The 25,403-nt window shown below is 45.8% G+C and overlaps 1 protein-coding gene across 2 annotated transcripts in view; it reads right to left on the reverse strand.

Annotated features, from left to right (window-relative positions):
* LOC149348134 (uncharacterized) overlaps positions 1–25,403 on the reverse strand; it is a 299,145-nt gene that overhangs the window by 113,593 nt on the left and 160,149 nt on the right. For both annotated transcript variants that reach the window (XM_089587943.1, XM_089587944.1), the window contains one exon: positions 1,553–1,747. In XM_089587943.1, the coding sequence (XP_089444069.1) occupies positions 1,553–1,747 (195 nt within the window). The remainder of the gene's footprint in view (positions 1–1,552; positions 1,748–25,403) is intronic.

Here is a 25,403-nt window from a genome sequence, read left to right on the forward strand (position 1 = left end):
TCGAAAGGTCGCGTTTAGTTTTCATCATCAGCGTCGTTACCTCGGCTAGGAAGTTTTGTGTGAAAAAACGCATTGTTTGCTTTTGCCTTATTTGCATATTGAAGCTAAAATGAAAAAAAAAAAGAGAGAACCGATTGCAGTTCCTGGATTCGGGAATGTCGTTATCTCCACCTAGGTTCCATGACCATATAGTTAGAGTTGTGCCAGCCCCTCATTCTCACCTTCATTTTAAAACCCCACTTCTTTTGTAGCTGCCACGAGCAGCCCTTTCCGTAGCTCAGTATCACATATTTTGCCTTCTGTAGACAGGCCCGGCGCACACGTCACACGTTTGAGCATTCGACTGCGTGGCAGAGTGCAAAGCGAAGCTGTTTGAACCTTTTTGCTGGGACAGTGAGTACCACATGCCACAAAGAAAAAAGCGCTAAGCCTAAGGCTCTACACCATGCGCCTACGCGCCTTTGCGTCACCGTAGTTGACGTGCGGCAGATGATGTGAAGGCGTGTAGTGGCCTTGCGTATAGAGTTCTGCGTTTAGGGCATCGATGTATCCAACTACTCAAGTTTACTGTCGTCTGCCTTCTTGAACTTGATGCTTGCACAAAGCGTTGAATGGACGTTTACACAAGTGTGAATGGATAAGTCTGCAGTTGTTAAGCCACTAAAGAGCGCCGGTTTTCGACCACGCATACGACATAGTGTATCAGTGGCATAAAGTAAAATCTGGCCTCAACGAAGTCGCAACAACGCACTGGAGGACCTCTCGCAAAAATGGCTGTGGCTTAGCTCAGTTAGCCCTGATTATGCAAGCGGAAGACACGCTTACAAAACCAGCGCGGTCATGCTGCGGCATATTGCTGCAGTGCCGCGTGTCTGCCACAACGTTGACAGCGCTGACACATGCTGCCCACAACTCTCTCTAACTAACGCCACGTAGCTTAAAGCGAGACTGAGGTGTCCACTGCCCGAGGGGGCCAATTATGCGCCTTCCGTTAGCCTTCAAGGTTGCCGCACTTCATCGGTTTAGGCTGCCCATTTAGCGCGTTTACGCTCCCTATCGACTGCTAAATCCCTCGCACGGTTGGCAGTGTCGGCCGGATGATCAGACTCGGCCCTACATTTGCGAGTACCCCCTCTGTCCATAGCGAGACACTGGATATATGTAACGCGCGCCTGCCGTTGCTCCACGTCACGTGGTTACTTACGCAGCTCCGCTCTTGTTTAGTTTAGTTTATGGGGTTTAACGTCCCAAAGCGACTAAGGCTATGAGAGACGCCGTAGTGGAGGGCTCCGGAATTTTCGACCACCTGGGGTTCTTTAACGTGCACTGACATCGCATAGTACACGGGCCTCTGGAATTTCTCCTCCAAAGAAATTCCAGCCGCCGCGGCCGGGATCGAACCCGCGTCTTTCGGGTCAGCAGCCGAGCACCATAACCGCTTAGCCACCGCGGCGGCCAGCTCCGCTCTTGTTCAAGGTCATTCGTGCAGACACAGTGAAATCGGCGCCGCCAGGCTAGCAAAGCGATGCAAGTACGAAGAGTGCCGACTCACCGTACTCGTCGTCGTACTCTTCGTCGTCCACCTCTTCGTCGTCGTCATCTTCTTCGCTGCTGCTGTCGGCGCACTCGGTGGCTGCCGGCCGAGGAGGGTCGCGACTGGAGGCCCCCTGGCGGGTTCCGCTGCCTCCAGAGGAGCGCGACTTGAGGAAGCACCGGCGGTGAGGGGCGCCCGCCTCGCAGCTGGCGTCTGTGCGCAGAAACATGGGAGAGAGAGAGAGAGAAACCGAGTTCAGAGGTGGCAACATCCGACACCTCGGGGTAGTGATAGAGGAAGCAGCTCTGAGGACAACGAAAGAGTAAAAGGAGAATAAAAAAGAAAGGTTAGAGCTGGAGCACTGTTCCTGAATACTTTTACTGCTCCGTCGTAGAGGGCTGGGGTTGCACTATAGATGCAACCCAGAGGAGAATAAAGGATATTTTCTGTAATATTCATAGTATTATGTGCACCTTTTCTTTTTTTTTAGCCGCAATGAACTCTTCATGTTCTCAGCTTGGGACACGATGAATTTCGCAAATTCTTCACAGTATGGTTTCTAACTGTTTTGTCTGTTGCATGCTCGCCATCGTGTCTCCGGCTTTCTATGTTGCTTCTGTAATTATACTGGCTTTACACATATAATGACTAGGCAAATAATTAGAAAGTACATTTATGTATTCATTACTCGAAATTATGTCAGTTTTGTAAAAGTTTAATTAAACCTGGCGCTAGCTTAAACGATGCTAATGCTGTTTTCAGGACCACCCCCAGATAAGCCACTCGCTGCAACTTCTGGCTGTGCGTTACACATCATCCCCTCTTGAGCAAAAACATTGAGTTCGGACTTCGTAGAGCGTCTTGAGAGTGCGTCTGAATCTCAGCGCAACTTAATACGCATTCATGAACTAGCTGCCGATCATTTAAGGACAAGAATAAATTTCGCTGTTTATGACCAGCTCGGAGTCCGGAGATACGTTCTGGCCATTGAATACAGACGGCAGAATCAGAAGTAGGAAGCCCAGTTCAGCACCATTGTTGTTTCCGCGTTTTCTTTGCACTAATGAGAAGTGACGTAAGCGAAAGAACTTGCCGGCAGAAGATAATTCCAAACGGAAGAGCGACTACCCGGTCGTGCGCAGCAAAAGCGTTCCTTGGCCCATTTTTTTTTAAATTGTTCTTCCTTTGAGAAGAATTAGATCAAAATGCATGCGAACTAAAGATCTTCCTCCTGGAACACAGCGAAAATAATAGAAACCCAATGGTGCTGACAGCAAGTGTGCTCTTTCACCGGATAGCTAATGGAGGAGGTTTCGAGTTAAGTTCACTAGGTAGGCGTCCCGAAATAAATCAAAAACGTTTTGAGAGCCAATATCCCTAAATTAATCTTCCCAAAGAGCGTCCTCCGAAACGGCAAAGGACCTTTGAAGAAATCTGGTTCGACTGGTCGAATTAAATGCGCACACATAAGCTAATTCGTTTCCGAGTTTTACTTATTTCTTTCTGAATTCAGAGACGAAAATCAGGTGAGATTTTGTGAGGTCAAATTCACGTACAAGTAGGGTTATTCAGCAAAAAGTTGCAAAGATAGGGTTTTTCAATGGAATTTTTTTATAAAAAAGAGACGAAATACTACAAACAACGGTTTTTGCTCTGGACTAAGGGTTTTTTTTTTTATTATTGATCCGTGTTGCATAAACACGATGCAAGTATCAATAACTAACCTGATGATAAACGAAATATTTATTTATCGATTGCGAAAATCTTGGCGCATACATTGCCATTTCCTGCGGAGCACTTCCGCACCTGCCTAACGCTATCTGTATACTGTTAAAAGCATTCTTTCAACAACACAGTAACCCTTTTAAACATAAACCGACCTTGATGCAGGACGACATTAGCATGGACAGCGCATTAGAGCTATGCCGACATGACATTTCATCAGTACTCTTGTTTTTACGCCTGGCATGCAAAACGTATGTTAAAAACTAATATTCAAACTAAGTGGTGGGATGAATACCAAGCATAAAAAAGGTCTAAAATTATCACACAACTGTCAACACCCCTCTGAAGTTAGCACAAGATACCTGCTTACTTTCCGCTGTGTTTTCCAGCTTTGTGCGTTGGAAAAGTAGGTTCTCGGAGAGGCTCATTTGGAGGTAAAAACAGAGTTCAACTCGATTTTTAGGAAAAGTGGCGTTTACCTGAAGACGAGGGGCCCTTTAAAATGGTGCTGCCTTCATGAAACACGTCTAGATAATTTATTTCCGTGGCTAAGCAAAATTTTGCCAAGTAACTGAAAACAGGTCACAGTAGTTACTGGATACTACCACAATAGAAATTTTCATTTCATAAATGCAGAATATTCTTTTCTGATACTTTACAACATTACTAAAACATTCACGCCCGAACCTCTCTTTTCGCGCCTGGTGCATGGAAACCCTTACAAAAATGGTCTGTAGACAGTCTATAGACTTCTTATTGACTCTATTGTCTTTCTATAGATATTGCTTTTTGTCCATTCATAGTTTAGAGACTGTCTATAGACAAAAGTCTACTAAAAGTGTATGGCCATAAATCTATAGATTGTCTATACACTGTCTATGGCATTTGTATTGCCTATAGACTGTCCTCTAGGATTTGTCTATAGACAGTCTATAGACTTTATAGACTGAAGTCTATAGACACTCCATAGACTGAAGTCTATAGACACTCTATAGACTGTCTAAAACTTTTTTTGTAAGGGTAAAAGCGGTCATCCGGATTCCAGGCAACCTTCCCCGGGAGAATTCCGAGAATGGAAGAGAACTACTATATAGGCTACACGAAACAAAGCGTTTCCAATTCCAGAACAGAGGATGGCCTTCGGAAGCTGAGCCGTGGCCCGTTAACCTTTTCTCGGTGAACGAGAGAGCTAGAACGCGAGCCGTTCAGCGGGAAGGTTTGGCGCGAGATGCTGGGAATAACGGCGCCTCCCACAGCTTTGTCACGCTACCGTTGCAGAAATGCATCCTTGAGGTCGCACGCCACATTTTCGCGGAAACACTTCTGGTGTCCCAGGTGTCCCGACTAAATGTAACAAAGAGAGAGAGAGAGAGAAACTCTTTAATGAAATACAGAGAATTTAGCCGGCGTTTCAATATCGCTGGCATGCTACCCTGCGTAGGGAGGAGGATTTGGGAGATAAAGACAGAAGGAGAGCGGTGCGGAAGAGGTAAAAAAGAAACGAATGCGGCCATGAAATGGGTACTAAGGATGCAACGGCGAGTATTGATGTAACCTATGGAATGATGGAGTGCATAGACCGTCAAATGGGCTGACGAAGTTCACTGCATGAAGAATGCATGAAGGTAACGTGCAAGTGAATTTAGAGCTTATCGAGATGTCCAATGTCTTTTAAATATGTAAAAAGGAAGTTCATTGCAAGTCTCTGTTGCCTGAAGCAGGCTAAGGGACCTAAAACTTTGTCCATTGTTAGGGGCACTGGGCAGAGCTTCTGCATGCAATGTTCATAGCACGCACGCTCGTTAGCATACGCAGGGCACTCAAGCAAGATATGTTCCACAGTTTCTATCGAGGCACAGTTGTCACAATGCGGACTGCTCATTTGTCCGAAACGGTATCGCAAGCCGTTTGTATATTCAGACGAAGTCGGTGATAAAGTGTTTCCAGTTGTCGAGGAATTCTGGGTGAGAGTCTTGATCTAAGATGTGGGTCGATTGAGTGAAGAAATTGGTACTGATATGTCGGCAAACTCCAAAGCCGATACGTTTCTTCGTAAGCAAAAATGTAAAAAATTCTCACAAAAGACGGAATGTCCTAAACAAGCGCAGCCAACTGCGTACTGTTGATTCATGTGGCCCAGTCTGCAGCTCTTTTTTGAAGCGAAAAGCTTCACTAGGCTAGTCAACACGCCGCTTCGCATGAGCCACACTACAGATTTGACACTTCTGCGCATGCGCGAAACCGAGGGACGTCACGCACGGCGCAGACACTCGCCTTGGAAAGAGAAGAAGAAGCAGCATTCGGATGGCGCAGAAACACGCAGAAGTGCCAGTGCGACCAAGGTCTTCACGGCAGACTTTGTGTGTGACGTTTGTGAAAGACTTATAGCATTTGCGGGATCTTAAGCCAGTAAGCGATGCCATGCGGCACACATTGAGCTCAGCATCTGCTCAGTTGAGTGAAACCGTGGGTAGGGTGTGTGCCTCATGTAGGGCATTTTTAGTCAAAGAGAAAGACCCTCTCTTCAGCGTTTGACCTTTCGCCGCAGCCTTGCGCAGTGCGCATTTGAAAGGAGGGGTATATAAGGCGCGCTTGCCCATAGAACAGGCGCAGACACTCGCCAGGGAAGGAGAAGAAGAAGCAACAGTCGGACGGCGCAGAAACGCCGATCCAGAAGTGGTAGCTTGGGAATTGGCTGAAAAGCAGCGAGAGCTTTTCGCTTCGAGATATCCAGGCTTAACCTTACCTAAGCCACAGCCATTTTTTTTTCCTTCTGAAAAGTTAGTTCTTCAGCAAAGACTAATCAGCTAACTTTTTAAATTTTGGCTTCAGAAAAGAGAAATCGGCAATTCGAAAGTTGTAGATTTCTTGGAAAAACAGCAGACTGAAGAATTTACAACCAGATACAGCCGGCCAGATCTTTAGCTGGCGTGCTTGACGCCCGCTTTTTCTGCGCTCCTGTGTTTTGCAACGAAGCAAACTTGCGGAAAGCTCAATATTAAGCAGGGGCTTAGTGAGCTTGTGCTTAGATTTGATATCTGCAATTTCGCTCCATCATAAGCTGCAGGAGCACGGAAAACACTGCCGTCACGCACGCTAGCTAAAGATTTGGCCGGCTGCTACTGTTGCGAAAAAGTTTTTACCGGCCTAGAAAGCAAGTCGATGCAAAACAAAAGCTATCACTGCTTTAGCGCCCCAGCTTGCCCCAACTTGAGGCTATTTGAACGCCCCAACGGACACTCTCCGAGAACACAATCCGCTCACCTTCAGTCTGCACTTCATTACGCGGCAATCGTGTACAATAACCGCCAGATATGCACCACCAACTGCTAACCAGTTAGCAAGCTATCTCATTAGGCGTGTAAACAAATATACGTAAACGGTATACATTGTAAACTTTTCATTATGTTTTGTTTCAAGGCAATCAATACAACTTCCAAAATAAATACGCTTTTCCTGGAGGTAATAACAAAAACATAGCGATTAGTCTTTACTAACTACCTGAAAACATAGGAAAAAAAGTTCAAATTTATTTGTTTATTTATTTATTTATTTTCCCATGTATTTTACACGACGCCAGAGTATCACGTGATAGAGTGGGTAATCCGAGAGGGTAATGTGAAAATAAAACCAAAACCAGATAACAATATGTGAACTAAACACTAAATATTTATTTATCAAGGAATAATATTCATTAGAGTTTGCGGTAAAGTCGACACATGTGAATAATACTTTGTGAATTATCCTGATTACTTGGCGTGAGCTGAAGACTAGCAGGTTGTTATGTCTAAATAGCTTCGTTGGCTTCTTCCCCTTGCCATATAATAGAGCCAGGGAAGTACTAATAGATATGTTGTAGTAGGCTCCCTATAAAACTTAAATGCGCGTTCTAGCGGCATTCTCAATTCGTTTAGAAAGCGAAAAGATGCTCTAGTAGGTTAGCATTCATACTTTACAGCACTTCAAGACCAAAACATTTGCTATAAAAAGACACGACGGCTTCAAAAGAGAAGACACCTAGAATTATTTTTGTTCGTTTGCTTCGCTGCTTACGCGTTTTTCAAAGACGTCCACCACCGACTCTGCTGAATTGTCCTCTGTCGATGCTACGCTCCCTTAGTCTGTGTTCTTCCTCTAAATAGAATACTTTTATAACTACAGTAATATATTAACTAAGAATAATGACATCAAAACTCTTCCCTCTTCACGTAATAACCCTCCAGTGGGGCCCCGGAGATATTCATAAATGAATAAATATACAAACTCATTTATTAATACGTCCATGTTTCGCCGCAAGCTATGAATCTTCGTTAAAGCGGAACTTTTACAACTGGGCACCGCTCCAGCAATTAAGAGCAAAAAAGAAAGCAAGCCGCGTTAGTGAAGCGCATTTGCAGGGCACAATGAGCAAAGAAAAAAAAAAGGCGTACCCGTTCCGAGGCTCTCGCGGGCACGCAGCTTCGTACGCCCGCCGGGCTACAAAAGAAGGCTTAGCATTCCGGAGGAACTATAAGAAGCGCGAAAAAGTAAACCAGAGCGACCCGCGGATACGAGACCGTATGAACGTGCCCAGGGCCCGCAAGTGCGAGTTAGACACGCACGAGAACACGCAGACACACAGGGAGGATTGTTTACATCGACTGAATCTTTCCGGGGCGCAGTGGTAGCACAAAGGAAGTTCTGCACCCGTGGGCGGTCAGCGTCCTGCTTTTGCGGACGAGTGTCCGCGGCCGCCGCATTGTGTCGCTCGCACTGCGGGAATCTATATTGCGTTGCTTTGAAATTAAATGCCTGGCTTAGGACGCGCGTCTCGTGTTGACTCGCTCGTTTATGCGCACGTGCGTTTCTCGAAGCGTCCCACTTATCTTACGCTTTTTTCGTTGGTGCATGCACTTCTGTGTGGACTCCACCCGGCGATGTGCGGGAATGGGCAGTTAGTGTGCAACTGAGCGATAATTAAGTCGGAACTGTTTCGCCGTATCTGGAAGCGTTTTGTACCGCTGTTGGGATATCATAACGGAGTGCGCCGTAGAAGTAGGCGGTAGGATGGTTCGACAGGATACCGGGAAGCTGTCTCAGGAGACTAGGGATCTGATTAAGAAACGGTAAAGCATGAGTACGTCTAACTCCATAGATAGAATAGAGCTAGTAGAGCTGTCGAAGTTAATAAATAAGCGCAAGGTAGCCGACATCAGGAAGTTTAACATGGAGAAAATCGAGCATGCTCTAAAGAGCGGAGGTAGCCTAAAAGCAGCGAAGAGAAAACTAAGCATAGGTAAAAACGAGATGCATGCGATAAGAGACAAAGAGGGCAATGTCATTAGCAATATGGATAAGATAGTTAAACTAGCCGAAGAATTTTACACAAATCTCTACAGTAACGGAGTGGAAGAAGGCAAACGTAGCAGGGGGCGGCAGAAAACTAGGTGGGCGGATGAGATTCAGAAATTTGCGGGAATACGGTGGCCGCGGCTGGCGCAGGACAGGGTTAATTGGAGAGACATGGGAGAGGCCTTTGCCCTGCAGTGGGCGCAGTCAGGCTGATGATGATGATGATGGGAGCAATTTGAGGCAGGTGTGCCACGGTCGTATGGACAGGCAGACGACGCGTACCTGGTTTAACAAGCGCCCGTCAACAGCGTTGCTCAGCGGCACAGTGTATAACCGGCAGATGAAATCGTACTGAAGTTAAGCGAACTGTAAGACTCTCCAGAGAAGCGTGCTGAATGTTAGGAGGAATGTTTGCACCTTTTGACAGAAACCTGATATGATTTCCTTGTGATCTCAGCCGCTTAAGCTAGTAAAACTTTAATTACAGCTGCTTAGACAAGTTTCCCCAGCGTCACTGGTATCAACACACCGTCATCATGATGATTCCTCTGCCTTTCACAGTGCCTCTTACGTCAACACCTGGCTGAATAACCAGTGATGAGCTGGAGGAACTGCTCGTATTCAGCAACACTGCGATGTCAAAAGGGCATTACAAATGGGGGGGTTGACAAACGTCTGGAGCTATAAACCTCTCAAGACATGTTAGAAAGGGCTTTCAAAGAAAGAAAAATAAGACAGAACAAACATACTAATGCACAAAAATACACCAAAGCTCTAACAAATTTTATAGGCTGTCGAGATAAATGGCTTTATTGCATCGCCTTCCTGGTCGTATTTTGCATTTTCCTAATACGAAGACGCAATACAGATATCATCTTGACAAACCAGTGCGCGAAAGGGCACTCCCTCGTAGTTAACAGTAGCCACAATCGGTCAGTACTGCAACCCAGCACGTCACTGCAGTGCCCAAGGCTGTGGCGAATTGAGGAACACGCAGTTACATATTAGGCGACCAGATATACAGTGGATAAAGGAAATATTGAATGCGGCATATACCGGGTGCGCAGCAAATGCATGCCCTAAAGCTCAAGCTCGCCGCCTGCTGTCAAAAGCAAAACAATCTTTGACTCTTCGCGGTTCATTTGGTGTTCGGTTGCTCAGCTAGAGTTAGCGGGATTAGTCCCAGCCCCGGTAAACGGCCACATTTCCATGGACGTGAAACACAAATGACGTACGCGTGCTGCACGATGTCAATGCCCGTTAAAGAGAGATAAGAGGGTTTAATTATTCTAGAATACTTACTATACACCGTCCCTTATAGCTGTTTGCGCAACTTTGAGATATTAAACACTACATACCTTACACTGCCTGTTTGAAACATTAGTTTGTAGTCTCGAAAGCGTTTGCACTGGTCTCCAAGCCAGGTTCTTATATGTTTTGGGGTTTATAGTGTCTAACATCCCAAAGCAACTCAGGCTATGAGGGACGCCGTAGTAGAGGGCTCCGGATAATTTCGACCATTTGAGATTCTTTAAGTGCACTGACATCGCACATTACAAAGGTCTCTAGCATTTAGCCTCCATAGAAATGCGACTGCCACGGTCGGAATCGAACCCGCATCTTTCGGGTCAGCAGCCGAGCCCTATAACCACTGAACCACCGCGGTGGCTGGTTCTCACATGTATCGTGATTCACTGGTCTTCAAGTTTTAATCAAAAGTTAGCATGGAATTTCGAGCAAGAGCGGTACACACGGTTAAAAAACTCTTCAGCTGGTTTGGAAAAAATTGGTGGGATATCAACGGTGTTGGGGTTAGAACCTTGTACCTCTCGCCCCCGATGCAGACGCTCTATCATTGCACAACCGCACGGCCTCTACAGATGCCGGGTGCGCAACAAGATGTGCTGAGCACAGCCCATCTCTGGTGTGGCTCGTGGCCTCGGGAGTCTTGAAAATGATCGTACGTCAAGTCTATGCAGTCTTTCATTCCCTTACCAAGCAATGCCATTCTGTAGCAACTAGCGTCCCTCAGATGAAATCTGCATTAAGCCCACATCATTTCGCTTCTTCACACAAGGTAGCATGGCTCTGTTTACACTTATTACCATAATGGCCACCTTCGCGAACCACTAATGTCCACACCGTCATTCGTTTCCAGAAGAGGTGACCACAAACAGAAGTGAGCGTTCCTCGCTTCAGTGTGGTCGCCTATTCATATTCATACGCTTTCCCAAGACGTCTTTCTAGTGCAATTCACTTCTGCAATCAGACGCCCGCATCACTGACACATCCGTATTTGAAAAGATTTGAGCGAACCTCTGCAAACACACCAGCTCTGAGAAGTGCAGACAACTGGGTTAACTCGAAGATAAGTACGCACAAGAAGCACCGCCACGTGGAGGTTCGGTGCTCGTGCTGTGATGATCCTTTCTCTCCATGTTTCTCAATTCCCGCTTAATTTACTTATGAGGATATCTCGAAATATGATCTTTTTATCAATTTAAATCTGAGTGATGCTTTAATACTTAGGGCAGGTAGGGACCGCAGATCCGGATCATGAGAGAGAAATAACTAGAAGAATAAGAATGGGGTGGAGCGCATATGGCAGGTTCTCTCAGATCATGAATGGCAGCTTACCGATATCCCTGAAGAGTAAAGTATACAACAGCTGTATCCTACCGGTACTCACCTATGGGGCAGAAACGTTGAGGCTAACAAAGAGGGTTCAGCTTAAGTTAAGAACAACGCAGCGAGCTATGGAAAGAAAATTGATAGCTGTAACGTTAAGAGATCGGAAGAGGGCGGAGTGGGTGAGGGAACAAACACGGGTTAATGATATCCTAGTTGAAATCAAGAGGAAGAAATGGGTTTGGGCAGGGCATGTAATGCGAAGGCAATATAACCGCTGGTCCTTAAGGGTAACGGAGTGGATTTCAAGAGAAGGCAAGCATAGCAGGGGGCAGCAGAAAGTTAGGTGGGCGGATGAGATTAAGAAGTTTGCGGGGATACAGTGGCGGCAACTGACAAAGGACAGGGTTAATTGGAGAGACATGGGAGAGGCCTTTGCCATGCAGTGGGTGTAGTCAGGCTGATGATGATGATGATGCTTTAATTTATTTCGCTTTACATCACCACTGCGAGTATCCTCCTTGATTTCTGTGTCCCATTCGCGATGCTTTTATTCTGTGTGCTCTTCTGGGGGTAATACAAATAAATAAACTGGGTGCTCTTTGGACAAGGACTGCCGATATAAATGCAAATTCTTAAGAGCCCGCTGCTAGACTTGATTTAGGGTCCCGGCCAGTGGTGCAGACCCGTATGAGCCGTCACCGTAATTACGGGCCCATCAAAAAGCGGTCCCCGCCGCACCAAGGCCGCCGCCATACAACGAGCGACCTTCATGTCAACAATGGGGCGGCCTCGCCTGCAACGAAATCCGCATTTTTCTTTTTGTGTGTGTCTTTACTCTCTACACCGCCAATGAAGCCCAGATGCAGCTGCCTACCACGAAGTAGGAACATGCTGTAGTGCATGATGCTTTCTAATAAAAAGAAAGAAGAAATCATCCCAGACAGTGCGCCACGCCCACCAAGCTGTCTAGGAATTTTTTTCCCTTTTCATTCCTTTTTGCTCGCTCGCTCACTTTCATGAATAAGCTTAATTGGACAGGCTGTGTGAGGGCGCAAGCAAGAAACTGTCAGCAAGAGAAAAAACGGTCACTTTCCGGAAAAAACGGAAAGTGACCCGAGCTTCCTCCATTGCTATCCGCCGCATTTGCTCCAGCAACAAGCAGAAATTGGGCCCATTTTTTTCCTTCTCTCTTAACATTCGCTTTCAGCTGCTCCTTGACGTTAGATGCCTTTGCGCTAACGAATACCATCGTCGTCACTATCTCTTATACGCCATTGTCCCGTGGGACATCAGTGCATATTAATGAACCTAAAATGGTTCAGACGAATCTGACGCCCTCCATTACGGCGCCTTTTCCTCTCTCCCCTCCTTCCTCCTTTCCCCCATAGCACAGTTGAGAGTTACACTACAACTCTTGTTTTTCATATAACCAATAATTAGATATTATTAGACGGTTTATCACCTTGGACATCAATCTCATTATCATCTCCTGAAACGCGCTTGGTACAGAGAGACTTGTGCTTTACAGAAGAGCGATGAGGTGGCAGCTAATAAAGCGCGTGTGACCCGCAATGTGGACGAACTAGTTAAAGCGCTTCAAGTTAAAGCGATTGACAGAAGCCGTTTGAGCATGGTTGCAGCATTGCAGTTGCCGTGACCTCTTTCTGCGGCCACATCACTACAGCAGAAAGGCAGTGAAGAAGCATTACGCGCCAACGCTAACAAAAAAGAAAGTACCTGCGGAAAATTTAGGAATGTTCTTTTCCTTTTTCAAGGAGTGTTTTTCTTTTTCGTTAGCGCGATGTGGTGCATTCTGTACTTAGTTGCTTCAGGAAACGACCCCGGCTGCAAGTACATGTCGGCATATCGTAAACATACAGCTGAATTAGTGTTTAGATGCAATCAAGCAAATCCAAGAGAAGAGTAAATTGAGGCTATTGAGAGCTTACAATTACAGGAAAACCTCTTCATAGAACCTATACAGCAGTGGTGACGCATATGAAATGGCTTAATGCAAACACAGATGATTGCACGGAAACTTCAGAAAGAATGCGTTTAAAGGACAGCAGGTGGATATAGACGGTAAAAATATAAATGCAGGAAAAAAAAGCGGTTTTCAACAGCCCATGTGAACAGACTTATAGTGTTCCTTGGAGGCAAATTGTCTCAGTGAGCTATATTTGGCTTTTGAGTAAAAATCACGTTTTCCTTTGTATGTGCTCAAGTGTTCCAATGTAACTATTGAGATCCTCAGTGGCGACTTTTCTTGGGACCGCTGGCGGGGAAAACCCTTCTTCCCAGTACCCCCTGTGTTTCACTTGCTTCGACGGTTATTGCGCCACAAATTCGGGCAGCCGGCGGCACAGTCAGGGCCAAACGAAGTGTCGCCTACGTTTCGACATCGACGACCTCGTCTATGCTCACCAAGTATAGCCCAACGAAATGACATTACCCGGGGCTGTGACGCAATACTTCTCCAAAAGACAGACTCATCGCCTGAGGCTCTGTACGTAGGACGGCATAGCGTCGAAAACGGACGCCATTTGATCCTGTCCACTATGTGGCCGAACAAAGACGAGCCAGTCGACCTGAAAGGAGCGCTTCGTTCACTGTGTCTCAACCCGCTCTCCTTTTATCTCCCCCAACCCTTTCATGGGGAATATATCGCTGCCTACGGGTCACGCACTCTAGCGGACATTAATTCAGCCGCCATTCACTGCACGGTGTTCCCTGGAAACCGGTGCCCCTTCCCCAGTGCTCTGAAGTGGGCCCCTACCCATTGGTGGGGCCAAGACGAGCAAGGCGAGCCAAGACGATCCAAGGCGAGCGAAGGCGAGCCAAGGCGATCCAAGGCGAGCCAAGGCGAGCAAAGGCAAAGTGGCCAGCAAAAGTCAAGCAAAGTCAAAGCCATTCCTGCGAGCAAAGCCCGTTTCCCAACCAAATTCGTACGGAGCGGCCTTGAGAGAAGCGGAGAGCCTGCTTCTCGAAAAGGGCACACCCTGTATACTGCTGGCAGCATACATCTATATGTATATAGAGGGAGCGGGCGATGCGTTGCGGCTCTTCGTGGAGCGCTCGAAGTACTTCCCGGTTGCGTGGTCTTTTTTTGTTTAGTTTTCTACGTCATATATTCTTGTCTTCAATTTCGGCGCTCCCAGTATTTGGCACCATGCCACGCGCCCGAATTTTTAACCTCTCTCGAAAACCGCTGCTCCATACGAAGTGATGCAAAGAGTGTGAAAAAAAGAAGTAAAACAATCAGTTGATTTTTTTTATCGCCCGAAAACACCTGCGCGTTTTCGGGCGTTTCGAAGCGATTGCCTTTGTACGCTTTGTTTGTATTTCCGTGGCCTTTTATTCAAGTTGCCCTCCTCAAATCCCCCGCGATCAACACATTGGATTTTTTTTTCAGCCTTTCCTCTTCGAGCGCAATTCGAAGCACTTTGTTTTTTTTTTTGTTTTTTTTTTTTGCCTTTGAATCTTGGCACTCCTAAGCATTTCACAGGTCACATATTTCAGGCTGGCAATCTTGTTATCTTTTGTTCAGTGCACCGTTAAGTTCTTTCTTTTTTTTTTTTGGAACCACTTTTTTGTATGGAATCATTTTTATCTCTTATTGACTTTTTGTTGACTTTCGGTTTATGCATGCTAAACACGCGTCCTTCTTTCGCATGTGGCAGGAGATGATAAAGTGACGGAGATACCTGAGGGATGAACGTCGAGCTGTGAGGCACAATTTACTTTTCGTTAAGGGCGCGGTGCCATCTTCCGTTCGTTTCGGCCTGTGAGCCATCCATCTTATCACCCTTTTTGCCCCGTGTCCTCCAAGCCCCCGAGCCCGTACACGAAAACCTCCTCTTCTGCCCCTCCCCTCGCTTTTAAATTTGATGCCAGCTCGTTGTGCAATCTTGCCGGCAAGTCCCGCCGGCGACGTCTATATGTACCGTAAATTTTAGGCTTTAATCCCCACCCAGTGCAAAGCCCGCAGGATTGAATTCACGCTGAAAAATTACGGGGGCCACTTTGTTGATCTAAAGTGCGGTGAGGTGAAAGCCTTAAGCGCAGTGTTGCTGCTTGTGCCACTGATGTGTGGTTAAGATGTTAAGCTTCGCCTCTAAGAGTGGAACGCGACAGCGTCTTGCAACGCTGCCAGAGAGTCCACAGAACGCCATCGCCCGTTCGGCTGTGCGCCTTGCTCGACGGTAAATAGGTTTTTGAGGAAAGGGAATGTATCTGTCTCGCATACCTCGGTGGACACCTGAACCTCGCCGTAACGGGAAGGGAAGAAGATGGGAGTGAACGAAGACACCGTATTCACTAGACGCGCCTTTGTTCGTTCGAAACCAACCGGGGTTCGATTCCCGAACTCGACCAATTTCCCACTCAGTTTTATTTATTTATCTGGCCTGATTAGAAAATTAATTAGGCTAATTGAAGGATTAAGCAATTAACTAACCTAAGTCTCACTTACTTGGAGCATCACTATACCATCCCTTTAGTTGGTTGCATGGTTACTAGCCAAAGTATAATTGGCCTGCTTGAAATTCGCGCACTGTGCATGACGTCATGACCATTTCGACCAATTGAAAAGCGTGACATTTCTGTCGACAACTCCTGCTTACAACGATGAGGCATTAAAGGCTTCCGCCTTAAAACACTTTTTTCATTACACTGAACGCAGCTGGTGCGTAAACCGTAGAAGCCAAACGGGCAATTTAAAAAAATACAGTGTACAAAGGCGTAAGGTCACCGGCAAGCTGCAGGCAGGACCAGTGCAGGCAGGGCACGCGCGGCGTTTCAATGTATTTTAGCAAAGGTCCTTTTTCGTGAACAACAATAACTATTACTCATTAAGCTACTATATGAATGTGCTGAATGGTCTCTGCGAGAAGGCTTTCAAAAAGCTCAGTTTTAAACTGAGCGCTTTTCCTGCCTTCGCATGTCCTCCGTTCTTTCCTTGTACCGCAGTTCCCTGCATTAAAATACCATGAATGTCGCTCCCGTAGATAACCAACCGCACAGCTTGAAATCTCATGATTTGCGCATGTTTAGTCTGCCAGCTATATTCGGAGAAATGCGGTGCATTCGCTGGTGACGATACACCCGCGCGCCTAATCTAGACGGACAGCTCGGAAATGAAGTTCTCAAGCTCCCCAGACGCCTAAGCGAAGACGTCGTTTTCGCTCGAGATGTCAGCAGCCGTACTCTCCAGTTTTCTCGAGAAGCGCTCGATCGCTTCGCTAAATCCCAGAGTCCTTTCGCAGTCCTGTCATCGTCCATCGCTGTGAGGCTCTACGGTGACTGAGACGTGCTGCCCGCGCACGCCAGTCATTCGTTTTACAATCCCCGCTGCGCTCCACTGAATCGAAGTCTAGACGCACAGTTGTCGCCGCTACGCCGTCTTCAGCAGGCATCAGCTTAGAGCTTTGCGCTGTCGTTGCGCAACGCTCAACGAAGCGCCGAGGAGAACGGTCGATCGGATCAAATCGGGCAGTCTATGATTCCGAGGTCGAGGTCGGTCGGTGGCATGTAGTCGCGCAGACGCATTCTGGGTAATAAGCCTCTCTCCGAACCGGCACTGGAGGTCTCGTTAGTGCGGTGGATATTCGAGCGCAATCACCAGTCACACAGAAGGTTACGCCCAGGAATGTTGTGCCTCATTCCAGTCCACTGTTCGGATTCGTTTGGTTTATGGGGTTTCACGTCCCAGGGCGACTCGGCCAACGAGAGACGCCGTGGTGGAGAGCTTCGGATAATTCCGACCGCATGGGATTCTTTAACGAGCACCGACATCGCACAGTACACGGACCTCTAGCATTTTGCCTCCATTGAAATGCGACTGCCGCGGCAGGGGTCGAATCCGCGTCTTTCGGGTCAGCAGACCATGACCACGCAGCCACAGCGGAGCTACTACGGTACGGCTTAGGTTTAATAGGCTTCAACATGGCGCACTGTTTGGCGAGTTGGGCGACTGCGGCGCCATTGCTTGGTTCGCCAATGACGGGAACAAGCTATGCGTAATCCCAGTGTCACTCTCACTGCCTCTTCGAGTACACTGTACTTTGGTAGCTGATATCTTGTATGAGCGGAGCACTGCGCAGAGATGTAGCACTGCGCACTCAAATAGAGATGCACTGCAAATAGAGATAGAGATGCACTGCAAATAGAGATGCAAATAGAGATAGCACTGCGCACTCAAATAGAGATGTAGCACTGCGCACTCACTGGAGCACTGCGCTAAAGGTGTGTGGCGCAGGCACGGCAGTGCGAAGAGTGCTCGCCGTAAATGAGGCACAAAATCAACAAAGCAGTGTTTCAACTATCCCTTGAAATCTGCTTAAAGGCGATCTTTAACGCGACACCATTAAGGAGTCCGTGTCGCAGAAAAGCCGGGGTTGTTGACCGTGAGTGAGAAATCCGCGAAAAATCCCCTGAGAAGCAAACTAGGCTGCAGATGGGCCACATAGATCACGTGATCTTGTAGTGTACTCACGACCAACCCACTGGATTGCCTGCAAACTACCCACCATAGCAGGCAGCAGTTAAATTGATTGGTCGCGGAAGGTTGCTCGGGAACAGCAGCCTCGCTCGCGCAAACCCACCAATGGGAGCACCCGCTATCGCAGGACTGTGCAGCGTCGCTTAACCGCTCCACCACACTCTAAAAAAAGGTAGTTGAGGTTACTACATTTTGGGGTAGCAACAACTGTCACATATATGACTACCTAGGTAGTAACTGTACGTAGTAACTGCAAGGTAGTAACATTTACTACCTCTGGAGAGAAAACATTGAACATGGATGCATCTTGTAGTAAACCAGATGGAAAAATGAGCATAAGTTAGGCACAATAGCTTGGGGTTGGTGAAAAAGTGCAATTAAGAAATCAAACTAAATAATGAAACACTTACGTGCTGCGTATATATTGTATTGAAAACAAAAAACAGCACTGGCAATTTTGTTAGATTTCCTGCCAATTAGGGAACCCTTTTCATTATACAAAACATGGGACATTGAGTACCAATGTCACCGGGAATGTTAGTATACATACATGTGCATATTCCAATCATCCATTTCCAGATCAAGGTAATAATGGATACTACCAGGGTTATAATGAGGTAGTACAAGTATAGTAACTGCCATAAAACGTAGTAACAGCAGACGTTACACCTTGTTACTATTTAATTTTCTTTCGAGGTAGTAACAAGGTCGTAGCAACATAGTAGATAGGTAGTAAGGGTTAAAAAAAGGTTGTAACAGCAGCCGTTACTACGTTTTCACTACCTTTTTTTCTAAGAGTGCACTGCGCCAGGAGTGGTCTGAGGACTCCCAGATGTCTATGAATGTAATGTCGAGAATGATCAGTTCCGATTACACGGACATTAACGCATTAACGCAATCGCATCATACCGTTAAGGCGGAGCTCAAGTAACCCACCAATATTTTTTATTGCGAAAGCAATACTACTTGCACTTTCACGCCTTGGCCGTGCCGCGGCGGTGACCACCATTGACCTTCATTTGACCTTGATTGCATTAGATTGGATTAGATTGTATTGGACTGGATTGGAGTAGATTGGATTAGATTAGATTGGATTGGAGTGGATTAGATTGGATTGGAGTGGATTGGATTGGATTGGATTGGATTGAATTGGTTTGGATTGGATTGGATTGGTTTGGATTGGATTGGATCGTATAACCGATGCATCACCACAAGTCTAACCACAAGCACCACCACCAGCTACACTACCAGCTGTACCATGGCGTAGGTATGGATATTGCTTTCGCAATTACCGGGCTTAACCAAGCTAAGCCACAGCGAAATTTTTTATTCTTCTGAGCACCTTGATGTTAAGACACTCTAAAATAAACAGTTGAATACTATTACACCCGTGGCAGGACGGATACACAGCGAGAGTCTGTCTACGTTGTGTTTTTTGCAAATGTTGGATTTTATTTGAGTGTTCCTTCCACGCATGAGTGGGTGACGATTTGGTTTCGGTTTTGGCAGGGCTACAAGGAGTGTACGCGCACTGGGTGGTCACGTGATTGCAGGCAATTTTTGGCGACAAACACTACTACGCCTTTCTCAGGAACGTTCGTCTTAGCGGCTACTGGCATAAAATGAACTCTGTAGCGGCCGTCACGGCATCATTAAGGTATGTCACCACCTTTGAAAAAGCGCTTTTTTTGGAAAAATGACATTTTTTCTTTTTTATATTTTGGGAATCCCAAAACATTCAAAAATGTTTTGCAGCAAGAATAATGTTCGTATCTTATTTTGTTAAAAAGTTATAGCCAACTTTCGAACAGGTGGTGAACAGTTCTGAAACCGAAACTAATGTGGTTTGGTAACAGAAAATGATAACTCGGCAATAATCAACGGCGTATATTGAAAATTTTTTGTTTTGTTTTAGTCTGATATGTAAAAGATTACCCGAAGGCAATTTTTAAGGCTTATTTTGTTTTTTAAACATTGCTTTAAATTTCCGCAAGGGGGATGCATGAGGCTACAAGCGTCTGAGTTGTTTGCTTCGCGCTATCGCTTTGAATGCTACCGAATTCGTCCTTCAGTGATGGCAACAGAAGTACAGCAGATATTTTGAGGGAAGCAGGCATCGAATCTGGCCGCCACACTCTCCTACCATGTTGCACCAGTGACCATTACCATGTGATGAAGGCCCAACGTCAATCAACGGGTGAGGCAAAACATCTCCGCAAAAAAAGGACGGGCAGCAACAAATGCCAAAAGAGAGCTCACATCAGCTAAGGAGGGCCATAGCTATGAACCTGAAGGATTTTAACTTCCTAGGGCATGATGATCTTCTTTCTACAAGGATTGAAAAACTTTAATCTTGTTTTTCTCAAAACTTTATTTCTTGCACTTTCGTGTTGCGCAAAGTCATAACTTCGAAATAAATAAATATTTTTCAATGAAACTTTGCACGCTTTTTCCTTTGTTATTAGCCTGTGCAATGAACTAGGATAAATTAAATCGAATGGTGAGTTTTGATATAATCATGTTTTATGTCAAGGAATGCAGGCAAAAATGACACATTTTTTGTTTTCTTTGGCATTTTTGCTATAACTTTTTTCCCAATTATCAGATGGCAAAGATCCTAGTTGGTTGCACAGTATGGTTAGTTGGCTAAGTCTGCGCCGAAAAGTTTAAAATTCCTGCTCTCCATTCGCTAGTTATGAATGTTTGCATAACAAACAAGTTTGGGCATTTTTTTGTGAATTATTAATACCAGCATGGCTTTTTTCACTCTTTCTTCCTTTTGAATATCATATAAAACGGTGCTTTACAACGTAAATGTGAAATAAAAATTTAACACTCAAAATTAAAAAAAATTTTGAAAAAGGTGGTGACATACCTTAAAGTCACGTGACCGAAGAAGATAGTTCTTGCCAAATCAGTTTGTCTTCCGTTTTACCCGTCTTAGGTGGTTAAGCTATAAAGAGGCGTTACCATTATAGCTGCCATTGCAGTTAGGGAGAATCTAGAGAGGGCACGAATGGAAGTGCAGTCTGTGAAGTTCCGTGCAGCAATCTAAAATTTCCAGGGAATACTCGGCCATACTACAAAACTATAGAGGCAGAAGAATGCGATATCCCCCACCGCACAAATCTCTCAGCAGAGAGGAAGCTGTCACTTGGAGACAATTACAAACAGGCTCTTTCCCAAACATACATATACTAAACAAAATGCACCCTGCGATATACATGAACAAATGTCCCTGGTGCGACGAAATACCTACACTATACCACATCACATGGGCCTGCCAAAACATAGACGTGGTCCCCAAAGTACAAAACCCAATTGCGGAGCAGTGGGAGACTCTGCTGTCCAGCGACCGCTGTGAAGACCAACAAGGTCTGGTACAGCGAGCTCAACGGGCGGCAGTGGCCAGCGGAGCCCTGGACTGAGGGCAACCGACCACTGATTAGAGGCGGACGACTTCGACAGAGAAGGCTCTTGGGGGTAGAACCAAGACCGCCCCCAAACCGCAGGAAAAACCATTATTGAAAATAAAGTTTCCCTTCCCTTCCCTCCGTTAAGTTAAAAAATCCTTATTCCAAGTCCTTTTTTTTTCTGTAGCAGCTTCAAAACCCTGGTAATTTGGAAAAAAGTGAAACAATTTCGATTCTCGAAATTCCCAGCAACTCCATAAAGAATACAGGCTAAATTTTACTCCTCAAATGTCCTGAAAGAGAGTAAATTCCCCGAATGGAACACCGTTGAATGAAGCCAAAGTTCTAGTTCTAGAGTCAGTATATTAACTTTATGCCTGCTTTAAAAAGCGGGTCCTCTGATGCACTTCATTTAAGACTTTTTACATTAGCAGTTGGCGGCCTATTTGAACCCTTCATTCTTGTTAGTTGTGCTTTTCGGTATCTTTCTTATTCATCGCCAGCATATTGCAGGTTTTTACTGTCGTTCAAGAGCCGAAATGTCTGCGGGCTCTGTAAAAAAGGTCCATCGTTGTGGTGTTAGGGTGTGATGGGCGAACAGAAAAAAAGGGGCTGTCCAAGAGAGACGAGGGTGCACGCAAAGCAGAACTGAACTGCCCTTGGGGCTTCTGCACGGATTTCGTGTTTTTCGTTTTCACGGACGTGTAAGTCGGACGCGCGTTATGAACGGATAATTACGGTACTTCACCGCTGACGCCGTTTTCTCCGTTGCGTTGGCAGCTGTCTTCGCCATCGAGATGTATGCGACACGCCCTCGCTTAGTCATTGACGCGGACGTTTTCACAGTTTTGACGCATCTTTTCGTCATAGGACATGTTTATGACACGTATAGGAAGCCGGTGTCGTCATCTTTATTCAGTGTGCAACGAGAACGCCTCCCCTCCCGCTAATCCTCATATTCGTTAAGAATGCCTAATTTGCACTCACTAACATCATCCCCTCTGCTCGGCAGGCTTAAAATATGCCTTTCAAGTGCTCGCTGACGTCGTCTACATTGCAGTCTTCGCCGCAGAATCGATTCCCTCTTGTCTAATGCCCCTGGTAAGGTTAGCTGTTCTTAACTCTAACATGCATTGACGCGGAGACAATTGCGTAGCCTATAAATGGACACCTGGTACTATGGTAACCATATCAGGTTATGCAAGTATTAATGCACTCTGAGCCAAAATGACTACAATGGGACTAACTGCCCCACTCAGTCCTCTTCTTGACGAAACCGATAGTCAGTGGGGAGGCTAATCGCAGCTTAATCCCTGACCCCCTCAGAGTTTTTCCTTTAGAATTACTCCCTTTGAATTAGCCTAAAAGAGAGTAATTACAGACGTAAAAGCGACTGTTTGGACAGGTTGGTTTGACGTTAGCGCACAGACAGAGAACGAGAAAAGATGCCCTGGTTATACTATGCCTCCTTTCTGGTCTAGAGTGCAGTTGTAGTCAAGTATAGCAAATTCACGTTGCGTTGTGTTTTGTGTTGTAGAGTGCACATAATGAAGGGCGATAAAAAGAGCGAAGTTATCTACCAATTTATTTCATAAATAAAAGAGATCAAAGAATTTCTAAGATCATAAATGTTGCTGACGCATGCTATAGTTCTTCCTCTGGGGACGCAAAAGCTTACTTTTCATACTCGACTTGGGTTTTGGCTCGAGGTACTTCGATCAGCTAGTTAAAGCCACATGAGACCACACAGAACGGCTTACATCGTAACTCTTGGTTCGGGCATAACTTTCTTGAAAAAGGTGTTAATAAGCGCACAGAATCGCGGTGCACCTCAGAGCACGCAATAAGGTGACTGCTGTTTAATTTTTGCTGTAGTAACTAACACCAATACTGCAGTTAACTCATATCCCTCAGATGACGACGAAAAACACCTAGTAAATTATTGAAAAAATGGAATTTTTTAGCTGCAATATTTAGTATCACCGATACGCCTAGATTTTCAACCGTATGAATGCCGTTCCTTGAAACTGGAGAGGTTCGTAAACACCGGTCTTCAGTTACTTTGACATTTATTATCAAAGCCTCTTAAGAAACACAATTCTTACTGTGCGTCGTAACTTCGAGATGTTCGGCTTCATATACGCCTGTATATTTTCCAACATGCCTTCTTCCAAAGTTTCCAGTTGTCTCCTACATTTTCTTTGCTCACAATTCTAACTTGCATATTTGTATAGCTTTGTGTTTGAATCGCGCATATTTTGGACATCATTAGATTCGCCACATATTTTTTATTTTAAGGTTTCTCTTCCGTTTCCTACATCACGAGCATTGCTCGGTCTCTTTTATTTTTAGTTTTCAAATTTTCCTGCACATTTCGCGTGCAGCAGTGTATTCAATAAATTCCTCTTCCCCGTACGTGATGCCCTCAGGGCACCCAGAATAAATAAAGGAATAAGCTCGCGTGTGAGAACGGTCGTGGGAAAACACTTTCTTCAATAATAACTAGTTCCCCGGGCAGCCGGGGACCACTTTCCTGTTCGCCAAAGCGGTCACGCAAGGAGTTGGGCCGGGCTTAACATACTCGCAAATGCATTGGAGGAACACGTCGGGAGTGCAGCATCAGCAGCAGCGTCCGCCTAATACAGCAACAGAGACGACGATGCTATCGGCCTGAGGGGCAAAGTTCTCGATTCCTCGAACTCTACACCGCCTTGCGCGTTCGATGATTCTGTGCAGTGCTACAGAGAGTGAAATGCTGTTAACTTCCGCGAGTTCTCCGTCCAAGCATTAAAGCAGCAGACACACCGAACTTAGGATGTGTGTTCTTTCTTTGAAGCGATGCGCAAGACACTAACATAAACATATATCGCCATGCAAATTCGCTTACGTCTCGTAAATAATTTCTAATTAGCTTGAGTAGATGAAGCGCACAAAAGACAGCACATAGACAAATAATTACGCGAGACAGGCGCTAATTGTGCTATTCTTTGTCAGTATGCTGTCTTTTGTGCGCTTCATCTACTCCAGCCATGCACCAACTTGCCCCAGAATGTGTTCTACTGCAATTCCTAATTAGTCTCTTTTTGGCGTCAACAGCCGAACGGTGGCTATGACGTCAAAGCTGATATCAGCTTGCGCTATTCACAATGAACTTTGATATTTAAGCTGCTTGTTCATTCGTTGTCATTCCAGTTCTGGGGCTAGCTGGCGTTAAGAGCAAGAGAGAACTAAGACGACGAAGCCGCCCTTATATCGCAGTTCTTTATTAGGCCTCGTATGGCATGAAGTAAAATAGCAGACGTTCGGGTGCTGTTGCCGTAGTTGAAGCAGCCTGTCAAAATTATATGCTAGGCGTAGGTAAATTCCACCATGTTGTCCATGTTCACATGTCTCTAATACTATCCCTATGCAGAAAATAAGAAACCAAAAATTTTACTATAGTACTTCTTAAACATTGTCATGCTCTGGCTGCAAGAATGTTGGTCAGAAGTTCAGAAAAATTGGTGCTTTGATGTTGCTGCGCACCGAAATGCAGAAGTGCAGAAAGAAAAATGGATGCCTGGCTCAAAAAAATTACTGCGCAACTAGAGCAGACAACTAGAGTTGATTTCTAGACGTCAGAAACAATAAAGCTGGGCGCACATACTCAGAGGCGTAAAATCACTTCACAGAAAAATTTAGTACCACTCCATTACCCTTCCTCGATAAGGAAGGAAGTTCAAAACCGGCCAGTTCTAAAGTTATCGTTGTAACAGGCCATTCCATGTTCTTAGGAGACAGATATAGCGACATTTCGAACCCCACCCCCAACAGCCCTTTCGCGGAGACTGAGTGATGGACTGACGAATCCAACGTCTTCCACTGCGGGGACTAAGTTTGTTTCGAACCCTCGCTCTAAAAACGAGCGCTTTTTTTTTCAACAACTTTGCGGTTCACTTCGTCGAAAGGGCAAGAGGACGGCGCAAAAGGCGCCCTGTTGGCTAAAGAACAGCACCACTAAGCTCTCCTGGTTGACCGAAGTGCATTCACAGTTCCCTGAAGAGTGCACGGAATTGAAAGCAAGATGGGAATCTCGAAACGAGCTCAGATGGGCAGCAAGAAAGAAAAAGAAAAGTGTCATTTTCGGAGAGCGGAGGTAGACTGGGCGCGTTGCCGATGTACTCAGCTGCTTCTCCATAAGAGAAGCGGGAAAGGATTATGGGTATGAAGAGGAGACGAGATTGCACATCTCGGGATACGAAAGGAGGAAGAGTGAGCGCGGGGCATTAGG

This window comes from Amblyomma mixtum, chromosome 4 (assembly GCF_055824585.1).
Source record: "Amblyomma mixtum isolate Tamu chromosome 4, ASM5582458v1, whole genome shotgun sequence".
Classification (NCBI taxonomy): domain Eukaryota; kingdom Metazoa; phylum Arthropoda; class Arachnida; order Ixodida; family Ixodidae; genus Amblyomma; species Amblyomma mixtum.